This window comes from Streptopelia decaocto, assembly GCF_964273445.1.
Source record: "Streptopelia decaocto genome assembly, chromosome: 5".
Taxonomy (NCBI): Eukaryota; Metazoa; Chordata; class Aves; order Columbiformes; family Columbidae; genus Streptopelia; species Streptopelia decaocto.
This window is the reverse complement of record NC_138659.1, coordinates 29,779,637-29,791,139: the sequence shown is the minus strand read 5'-3', so window position 1 is coordinate 29,791,139 and position 11,503 is coordinate 29,779,637. Positions and strand designations below refer to the sequence as shown.

General features: G+C 40.5%; 1 protein-coding gene across 1 annotated transcript in view; it reads left to right on the top strand.

Moving 5' to 3' along the window:
- The first annotated feature begins 2,155 nt into the window (after positions 1–2,155).
- The window catches only part of AK5 (adenylate kinase 5), a 90,172-nt gene continuing 80,824 nt past the window's right edge, over positions 2,156–11,503 (top strand). Inside the window, exons 1-5 of the mRNA XM_082054841.1 lie at positions 2,156–2,281; positions 4,136–4,322; positions 5,286–5,453; positions 10,651–10,820; positions 10,940–11,053. Of these exons, the coding sequence (XP_081910967.1) occupies positions 2,222–2,281; positions 4,136–4,322; positions 5,286–5,453; positions 10,651–10,820; positions 10,940–11,053 (699 nt within the window). The 5' untranslated portion in view covers positions 2,156–2,221. The remainder of the gene's footprint in view (positions 2,282–4,135; positions 4,323–5,285; positions 5,454–10,650; positions 10,821–10,939; positions 11,054–11,503) is intronic.

Here is an 11,503-nt window from a genome sequence, read left to right as displayed (position 1 = left end):
TTATATATATATATATATATATAAAAATTAAAAAAGAATAAAAAATAAAACCACAGAATGCCAAAAACACAGCTCTGTCTTCCTAAATAAAATGACATCTTCCATTAGCCCTGCGTAGAAAATATCTTATTTTAAGAAAATATCTGTTGAATTTAATTCAGTCTTCCTCTTATCAAGCTTCATTTAAGATCTTCTAAAAGCGATTATGTCTCATATCTTTTGATTAGGACATTGGAGCCTACTCTATTTTTTACTCCATCAAAATTAAGATACTGTGCTTTTCAATGAATTTACATTTGGTTGCATTAAAATCTTAGCAAGGGAAAGCAGGGTTAAAGCCACATCCAGAGTTCATGGGAGGATAAGAAAGACTCCAGATGGATGCTGATTAAACTCTCCAGCAAAGACTAAGGTCTTCCTTAAACATGAGAAATGTTAATTCAGTGACATTACTGCAGCTTTCCTAAGTGTCACCGCTGGATTCAGAGAAAATGGAGCTGGAAAGGATCTTAAACTGCCTAATCCAAACTTCTTCCAGAGATACGTCAGCTGAAGTGCAGCACAGGCCATCCATCCGCGCATGCTGCGAAGGGCCATTGGTGACTGCCCTTCACATGGAAGCTGCTGGGAGTGACTGGATGACTTGGAAAACCTTCCAGTGTAATTCTTCAGAAGAAGATCATAGGACTACCCCTGATGCAGTGTTTAGATGTTTGGGGAATGAACAAGGAAAGTGTCCACATAAAAGGCTGGAGGCAGGGCAAAGGAAAAAGAGGGCATTTTGACTGCAGAACCAGCAAAACAAGGAACATGGCTGCAGCTGAGACAGAGAAGCGTGTCAGACTGATATCGACCCACAAATCACACACAGAAGGAAGAAGCTTCTTGAAAGGCTCCTGACAAGACCTGTACTATGTCTGAAAAACACAGATACAGAAGGCAGTTGCTCACTGTTGTTCATAGGCGTGCATCTGAGTAACCTGTTTCTGTTAGGGTGTTCATCAGTGAAACTACATGGATGTTGTGTTAGAAAATATTACCAACAAAATTAAAATCTAATTGGAACATTAGACTTGATACAGGACAATTAAGCAACTGAAATAATCTATTCCAGTATTATACAGAATAGCACAAAAGCTACCCCCTACTTAGCACTTCTTGGAGCACATCTAGAATAATGCATCCCGTTTGGGGCTCCCCTGTAAAAGAGAGATGCTGATGAACTGGAGTGGGTTGAGTGGACAGCCACAGAGATGATCTGGGATGAGAGTACTTGCCCTTGAGGAGAAGTTGAGGGAACTGGGCTTGTTCAGCCTGTGGCAGGCTTGAAGGGGACATAATCGCAGCTCTCCAGTGCTTCTGAGGAGGTTACCATGAAGATGGAGCCAGGATCTTCACAATAGTGTAATAGTGGGCAAGAGACAAATAGAGACAAGGGAAGTGCTAATCGAAGAAAACCCTTTTTGACCACAAGGCCAGCCAAGGACAGGTGTCCTAGACCAACTATGCCATCTCCATCCTTGGAGGTTTTGCAAGATGAGACTAGATAAAGCCCTGAGTAAGATGGTCTGACCTCAAGAGCTGCCCTTACTCTGAGCAGGAGTTTGGACCAGAGATGTCTTCAGTTGTCTTCGTGTGACCCGATGATCACAGATGCTCATGAGTGCTCCAAATTTGTGGCCTTTTACTCACCCAAAGCATATGAAATGCTTCTCTCTTCAAGACGCCAAAAAACCGATGCCAAGGGCAGAGACCGCGGTTACCGGGCAGCTCCCACCACCTCTGCGCTACACCCGCGCACAGCCCTCCCGCACCGCCGCCACAGCCCTCCCGGCGTGCGGGGCGCGCCTCAGGGCGGCGAAAGCAGCCGGTGGTTCCCGGGGAGCCGGGGTCCGATCGCTCCCGGGGCGCCCTGCCCGCGGCGCACAGCCAGGCGCAACCCCTCCCCGCCTCCGCTCGGGTGCTCACCGCAGACAGCCCTCAAACTTTCCCCCGCAGCGTGCGCACACTCTTTTTCCCCTGCCGGGGGAAAACGTGCTGTCGCTCCCTCCGTGCAGCGGGGCCGGGGAGGCGGGCAGCCTGCTTTCCCTCCTCCCTCCCGCCCCGGCTCGCCCGCCCGCCGAAGCCTCGCCGAGGCTCCCGCATTGCACCGCCGTGCCGTGCGCGGGGCTCGGCGCTGCCCACCCGCGCCCCGCCGGCGCCCCCGGCCCCGGCTGGCGGTATGAGCGCCGGCGAGGCGAAGGAGTATCTGGCCCGCAGGGAGATCCCGCAGCTTTTCGAGGTAGGCGAGGCGGAGGGGGAGAGCGTTTTCCGCCCCGTCCGAGGGGGTGCTCCGCGCTGGGACCCCGCGGCGGGCAGCGGGCTGAAGGTGGCTGGAAGGACGGAGCAGTCAGAGGAGGCTGCGGCGCGCGTACCTTGCGCGGGGAGCGGCGCCGCGGAGGGCTGGCCCCGGGCAGGGGGTGCTGCCGGGCGACCGCGGCTCCCGGGGCCGGGCCGAGCTGGGAGCTGGCGCCGCGGAGCCGGCGGGGGAGCGGCTGCCGGTGCCCACCTGCGGGAGCCGCCGCGGGCGCGCAGGCAGCCCGGCGGCCGCGCCCCTCCGCACCGCTGCGGCGGCCGCGCCTGCCCTGCGCCTGCCGCCGAGGACAGCCAACTTGGCGTCCGCACGGCAGAGGACACCCGGGGCTGCTCCGCTGAGGAGTTCGGGAGGGGGTTTATCTGTCAGGTTTTCTCCAGATTTTCGTCAGTCTGGGAGAAAGAATAAAAACAAACCACAACTGTTCAGTGAGGTTTAGCTTCCTACAAGTTCCCTGCTGCTAACGATTGATAATTACTTCTCCGTGAACGGGGGATTGTTATTTTTTCCGAATCAGACATCCTGCCACCTATGTTAAACACACACACATGCAGAGACACATGTATTTTCCCTGGTCTGATCTGAAGATGCACAATTTTTAATGTATTTGAAAATTACAGGACCTAGACCATGCTAATGCTTTACTAACACGTTTAGAATGTGAATGGTTTAACGAGATGCACACAAAACTGTTTTCCTGTAGAGGTTCAGAGCCTGAGCTGGCAAATTTAAAAGAATGGTGCATATCTTCTGCAAAAATACATGGCTAGTTGCTGTGGTCGGTTAAGTAGTATAATAAGGGCATAGATGCATATAAGTTGTATCTTATTTTATAAATACATATGTGTGTAAATAACAATTATTGTATAAACTGTAGTTAACAAAAAACTGAGCAAATCCTGAATTGGAGTTATTTACGTTTCTTACTAATAACTGTGACCCTCTAGTTTATTTCACAAAAATTAGGAAAAGCACAAAGGAACACGAATCACCCTGAAAGACACATATTGTTAAGAGTGGGTTGGCTGCACTTGTATTGTGCAGAGGTGAAATGATGATTTAGGTATCACTTTGTCAAGGAAAATCAATTACCATGTGTGAGAGGAGAGCCTGGCATTCCTCTTCCACACTCCCCATAATGCCTGTAGGTGCAGTGGGTGTAGAATTAGTACTGTAGACGGGGATTTTCTAATGGCTGAGAATTTCTGGTCAATTAGATCTGAAAACACCTATGAACTTTGGGTTCAGGGTTGTTTTTTTTTTTTCAGTACTGATCAAGGTTATATTTTAGTATTTCTTGTGATTTAAAAAAAAATCTTCATTATTTGTTTAAGTGTTGACTCAAGAATATGGTTAAGACACTTGTGAGTACACTGGTCTTAGGAAAATACACGTTTCAGTGATCTAATAGACTACACAGAACATGTAACTTTTGTGGCTATCTCGCTTGTGCACTGCTCTGCGTATATTTGCCAGTAGTGGTTCTACAAAATATATAGGACACTTTTTTACTGTTTTCAGTTTGTATTACAGTGCAAGCAGACAAATACAAAGACATGGGCACGAGCTTCCCGTTCTGAATCGTTTTTGTGACACCAGCAAACCAAAACCATACAATTTGGCAGGCCTCACTTTGACGCATTGGCTTGAAATGGAGAGTCTGAGGACTCATATATAGGGAATATGGGGTTTCTCTGTGTAAATTAAAATTCAAAGTGAGTGTGCTGTTTTTTTTTCCTGACATCTATCGTTATAGTGTGTATTTCTGATCTTACATTGCAGAGTCTATTGAATGGATTAATGTGTTACAAACCCGATGACCCAATTGAATATTTGGAAAGCTGTTTGCAGAAAGTGAAAGAGCTTGGAGGGTCAGAAAAAGTAAAATGGGACACTTTTGTCAGCCCAGAAAAGAAGAGCCTGCCTCCACTCAATGGAGGACAATCCAGGAGGACTTTTTTCAGGAATGGTAATGTATTAAGTATAAAGATGATTGTATTTCTTGTGCTGTGGGTGGTTTTACATCCACTGCTGAATTATTTTACCCTTCTATAGCAGATCAAGCTTCATTCTGATTTTCCTTAGGCAAAGGACTCAAGAATTCTGTTTCTTTGTATTTTGGCATCTGTTTTTCTCCTCCCAGAATGGATGCTATGCAGGGGAGGAAATTGTGGTCATTTTGCAGCCTAATGATGGATGTTTGCTGTGCAAATGTTTAACACATCAGTGGAAAGATTTCTCATACCTAAAACATCTGCAAAGATAGGGGCAGAGTTGACTCAGTGCACTTGCTTTATATTTTTAGTTGGTCCTTGTGGACGACATCCATAACTTCAATGCAGTTACACTAGGTTGTTTTTCTAGTTTATATTGGAGCTGTATGCTAATTTACTAAATACAATGTAAATGATAAACATAAAAAACTTAAAAAATCTAAGCAAGTGTCATACCATACCTGTAATTATTTTATTTATAATGTTGTCATACAGTAATTAGCTCATCTTTCAGTTGCCATAGTTATTCTTCCTTGCCATCCAGCATTTCATTCAACTAATTAGCAAGACTACTATCTGTGTCTCTGTGTACTACATGTATTACCAAAAGAGTTCTGCTTCACAGTACAGGTTGTCTGCATAACAGAGCACTTCTCAGAGGCCACTGCCCAACTCTGGGTGCTACGGGCAGATTTTCACAGAAAAGCTGATGTGCTTGTAAAGAAACAGCAAAGAAAACGGACTCATAGTGGTTCCAATTTAATAAATCAGCTAAAGAGGCAAGGAATATTTCATATAGTAACAGCAAGCACATTGTGAAATGAGGAGATAGTTGTACTTTATGCTTATGTATTGTACTCATTTAAATCTGCGTAGGCAACAGATCTTGAGTTTTCTGTGTGTTTCCACAATTCCCAGTTTATCTTACTATTTTACAGTGATGCCTGATAATTCTAACTTCCCATACCGACGGTACGACCGACTCCCTCCAATCCAACAGTTTTCAATAGAAAGTGACACCGACCTCTCTGAAACTGCTGAGCTAATTGAGGAGTACGATGTATTTGATCCTGCAAGACCTCGACCGAAAATTATCCTTGTCATAGGTACGAAGACAGAATCATTTTGACAAGATTTTACTTTGCCTTTTTATTGGTACTGCAAATGCATTGAATACCTTATATATATTTAAATACAGTTTTTCCATCGGCTGTAGCAAGTGCTGTAGCCTAAAGAGAGTATATCAGAAAGTGGAATTGTTTGTGCTGAGGGTGTAGCATCCCAACCGTAAGCGTTTTAGGGGTTGCAGTGAGGACTTGTGGTCACATTCTATAGACTGGATGCCTGTTAGCAGCTGGAGCTCACGGTGTGCTTGTAGAGCACATCTGCAGGTGTAATTTAATCCAAAACGAACCTGACTCATGCATTTCAAAACAGCTTCACCATGTAAACCAAAGTGCTCTTCCAAAGTGTGCTCAGGATCCAATCTAACGCACCGTAGTAGATGTACTCAAAGCTGCTCACAAAAAATTTATTTTAAAATATTGGATAAACCAGCTCAAAAAGGTGATAAGAATCTGTTTTCCTCTATATGTAGAACCTTGAAAACTGATGAGTATGTCCAGCTGGAGTGAGTGTACATGGTCACTACTCCATTGCATTGATAAATGGATCTCTAGATCTATTTGGTGAATGAATCCTGTGCCATCTTCAGGGAGAGCAAACGATCAGTTAGCATTAGTTAATTGTGCTCTCTTCCCAAGTTCTCTCTTGGGTTCTGTTTAGCATCCTTTCTAAGCCACTCATATTTTCCAGGCTCAGACAAACATACTGTTTATAAGAAATAGCTGCAGTGTAAGTCTAAATCAACATTTTATTCTGTTTCTGAATTTAAGTTATTTGAATTAGTTTCCTTGTCATCTGGGAGAGTTGCCTTTTGAATTTTACCGTCAGGCCTAGTTCTCTGATTCTCTGGACTGTTTAAGTAGTTGTAGCACACATACCATGTGATGGAGAATCAGATTTTTGATCTATAAAGCCTTATTTATATTAAAGAGAGATATTGCTTCCATAACAGAGACTAGTATGTAGTATCGTAAAAGAGAATAGGAACGTCTTCTCCATATTATAGAGTGGGATCTCTAAGAACAGCATGTCCTCTAGGCTCTGCGTCCAGCAGTTCTCGGAAATGTGATATTGGAATATCTTGGAAACAGAAACCCCAGCATTTTTCTAGATGTTCGTGGTATGCCAAAATAATTGCTTAGGCATTTGAATTTTCTTAATCTTTCATTTCAGAATTACAGATCTCAACATGCAAGTCTCTCCATGTACCGTTGAACTATAAAGCTTGCATTAGATGGAGAAATAATACATGCCTGCCTTTCATCTTAATTAATTAGCTAGCCTTCCTTTTCATCAAGGAGAAAAACTGGCTCCTTTTCAGTGAGCGCAGAAGGCTCTTAGTGCACTGAAATCCGTGCAGCTCTGTTGCAGTAGGGTGCTGAATGGAGGTTTGATCTAGCTGAAATAGAGATTGACTTCCACGTCTGGAACTGAGTGCAGGGGTATTTGAAGTGAAATCCTTCAACTCCAGCATACAGTGAACAGACCATGGGCTTTACAGAGCTTTTCTTTTCTCCCGTTTATATAGGGAACATTGTAAACATTTCACAAAGGCTATTTCAGATTTATTTTCCAACTGAGTTTCTCTGAATCTGCGCTATATGTAGCTTAGTAGCTATTATCCAATTTTGTACAGCATCAAGAACATTTCTCCCAAATTCGGCTTTCTATTGAGAAAGCACATAAAAACACACCCTGGAAAGAATAAAAGAATAACTAACATACTGAATGATAGAGAGAAAATTAAAAAAGTGTTCTATTAATTTCAAGAGACAAGTATTGTGCACAAAAAATGTGTTGCAGATTTTTCAGTTTGCATAAAATGACAGAAAAAACTTCAGTTAAGTGAAGCTATTTATGTCTGATTAGTGCTAACTAACCATACTGCCTAACTCAGATGGGGCTGCTCCCATGCGTTGTTGGGGACTGAAATGAGTACAAGTTGAAGACCTGTCTTCTGCTTCACATATTAGGTGAACTTTTCTTTAATAATGCATTATCCCAAGATCTTTTTAATGCTTCCATAAAGGTTTTTACGGCTTCTTTGCTTTATGAAATCTATCATCCTTATAATGAACCAGGTAGCTCCCAGGCAAAAGAGAACTCACTCATAAAGGTGGAGCTTTTGTTGTTTTTCTGTGTTTGCAGGAAAGTCTTCTGGTGAAATGTAAAGCTACAAAGCTGCAAAGTGAGTATGTGACTGGATTTTAGAAAAATCACATGTAACCAGCCAGGACTGCACACATCTGAATCACTGGAAAGATGAAGTTTCTAAGGCATTATGACACCAGGAAACTTGGTTGTGTTTAAAAATGTGTGTCCTAACTTATTTTGACAAACACATTTTTACTATTGATACAGCCTGAATACAAACATCTTAAATATTAATTATGTGGTGTCATTAGCTCCATAGTTCAGTATGTTTTTTAAACTGTACTTAATGAAAAATATTTTCCTTTTATAATCAAAGTTTAAAGGATAGATCAAAGATGGTGCTGTCAGCAGTGAGCTGGCCTGTTGATTTGTTAAATCCAGTCCACAGCTAGATGTTAAAATCATAAGTCTTTTCAGAAATCTTATTATTACATGAATTTATTTTGAATTTACAAGAATATGAGCAAAACCGAAATTTGAAACTTCCATTGGCAGAGGGAGATTGAAACAACTACTTTATTAAAACTTTTTGCGTATACAAATCTTCACGTGCAACCAGTTAGCAAACATAGTTTGAGATGCTACAAATGTTCCCTAGTCTGGACATCTTCTAAGAAATATGCAAAATAATCATGCTTTTCTTGAATAATATATAATCTCAGAATAAGTGAAAAGAATGAAAAACATTATTTGATTTTCCTTTCTTGTGAGTAGTTTGTCAGTATGACTTATCAAAGAGTTAGATATGGATGTAGAGCTCAATAAATTATAATGATTTACTGTGGGAAGCAATTTTTGCCCTATCACTTTTCTCTTATTTTATTACCCCTTAGATTGTAGACCAATAATCCCAGTTTGCTATAAAGGGTTATTTTTGGATTGGGAAAACAAAATGTGTGAGAAGTTTATGAACATTAAAGCAAATACGTCATTAGATTTTTTCTGCTTGCAGCTCTAAACTGAAATAACAGAAGTGCTGAACTACACTTTTCTTTTCTGTAAAGTCTTACCTACTTGGTTTCAAAAAGTTTTTTCAGCTATTTTATAGTTTTACAGAGGCTGATATTTTTTCAAGTAACAATTTTGCTTTTCTGGCATCTTTTGTGTCTTTGCTGGAATATGGATACTTTTCTCCTTGTCAGATTTTCTGTTGCTAATTTCCTACATGTTACCTATATACGTTTTGCATCGTTATTGTTTCTGGGGTGCAACATAGTATGTTGCAAGCTTGTCTTGAATCTCTAGGGAAATAAACTGAATTTCCTTCCTTGAAAGTTTTGTATCTGCAGGAATTAAGCACAGCTTTGGCTCCACTATGTTTTATAAACCTTTTGCTTCAAAGCGCGGTCACAACCTACTACCCCATTTTCCCAGTAGTAAGGATTATTGCCAGTAAATAAAGCCGCATGAATTCATACTAATAAATGTTACACATATGTATAAACACACACATACAAGATACACTATGTCTATGTAATGCTCATTAGACTGTAATATGTGGTTTTATATGCAGAGAGAGGGTTGCTTATGGAAATCTTTACACAGAGTGAGCAGACATTCCAGTAACGAGTAAAAATCCTATTAATTCACCTGGCAAAATCTGCTTCATGCAAACTGGCAGCAATCACTGAACGATGAGCTGCACTTCTTTGTGCTGTTGGTTTCATCTGTGTAAGAAAAAAGACACTGGGATTCAGTTACTCCAGACCTAGTGACTACTGGTGCCATGAAAGCTCCCTGACATGTAATATTAGGGCGCAGGTTTGAACCTGGTTACACAGAGAGGGTTGTAACCATATATGATACAATACTGTAAAGCTTATCCTGCAGTCAAATCTGTATTAATTATATAAATGCCTAAAAGCTATTAATAGGAATAATAGAGAACATACAAGAAGCAGTCATATGATTACTAACAAGAAGCTCATTGTATTCATATTTACTTACACTGCATTGCTGTATATTTTCAAGTTCATAGAAAACTTACATTATATTTTCAGTATAATAAGTCTTAATTCTTTGTCTGTTGAAATAAAATTAAATTCCCCAAAAAATAGCTACTTAGTCTAGGGAATTAACATAAAAACCCATTTGTTTTGGTTTTGCTTGTTATGCTATTCGGTACCATACGCTTTTCTATATGTTAATATTTCTTTTTATCAAAACAATTCCCTGTTTTTACATGCTGGATTCCAGTTTGTGTGTTCTTTACATCACGTCTTTTTAGTTCATCCATTGTCTGATTTTTTACATGCATTCTGCTGTCCAGCTGACCCTCACTTCAGCATTCCCTGCTATGTAATGTCACTGGTTCGCGTGATTTTGATACCTGTTCTACCTGTGCTATATTGAAGAGTCTCTTTATTCTTCAAGTTGTCCAGCAAGCTGAACCTAACAAATTGCTCCACTATCAGAGATGCTTTAAGCACCAGTACCAGAAGTACGTGTGGTTCAATGAAAGTCCTTGTACCAAATCACTATGGAAACATCTCAGCTGATTATTTAATATTTTTCTGTTTTAAAATTGGAAAACCTCAGAAACTCATGCAAGCATATTTAGGAGCAGATTTTATTAGTTCTATTTTATGACCAGTCCGTTTCATTGGCTTGTTTAACCAACTATGATTCTTTCTGCCATGAATACGCTTCAGACTATCTGGTTCTGTCTTTGGATTCACAGAGTTCAAGAAGGGACCAGTTAATTTGCTCTTCCTCTACTACAAATCGAGAGAAATTACTTTCCAGGAACAATTTTAGAATGAGGTCAAGCCTAAAATAACATATCTTTTTAATTCTCAAATAGATTTATATTCTTTTTTATTTTATATAATATCATTTTACAAACTCTTGCCTTTATGATCAGGTAGATGAGACCCATTTCTAAATGGCAGGTAACAAGCCATGTAACTGCAAGATATGCTGTAATAATGATTGGAAAATTGGCGCCGATAACAAAGATTTCAGCTGTGGTTGGGTACTTCAGATGAAAGACTAATGTAATGTTTTGCTTATAATTACCAATAGGTGGCCCAGGAAGTGGAAAAGGAACACAGAGTTTGAAAATAGCAGAACGTTATGGATTTAACTACATATCCGTTGGTGAATTGTTAAGAAAGAAGATCCACAGCACAAGCAGCAATAGGAAATGGAGTCTAATTGCCAAAATAATTACTACTGGAGAGCTGGCCCCTCAGGTACAACATAGCCTGTGTCAGTGTTTACTTTCGAAGGATTTGTTCATGTGTGTTAATGTGCACTGTCAAGAAAACCTGCTTTACAATATTAAATGAAAAACTTATTTTCTCTATGAAAGGAAACAACCATAACTGAGATAAAGCAGAGATTAATGCAGATCCCTGATGAAGAGGGTATAGTGATTGATGGATTTCCCAGAGATGTTGCCCAGGCAATCTCCTTTGAGGACCAAGTAAGAGATTCTTTTTATTCTTAAAATACCTTGCATGTCTCTACAATAGTTAAGCTTCTTGAAATTGTCAGTAACGTTCCAAGAAAGACCAGATGTTATTTCCAACTGAGAATTGCTCTTTAAATCTTTGCAAGTACATAACTACAGATGGACAAAAGTTATTCTTCTGGTTTACGTTGTATTACATTCTGTCTGAAGACAGAATATTTTGTAAAAAGACAATGTGATAATATAACCAATAATCCAAACCTCATGTCTCAGAAATGAAAGTCCACTCAAGACGAAGAAGGAAATAACATCAAATCTAACAATATTTTTTGTATCATTGTGATGTAGAAAGGGGGAGATATTGTGTTTCCATATCTATTTGTTCAATTTAATCTACATTAAGAGAAACATATATAAATCAATGCATATCTTCACAGCACATTTAATCTCAAGTTCATTACA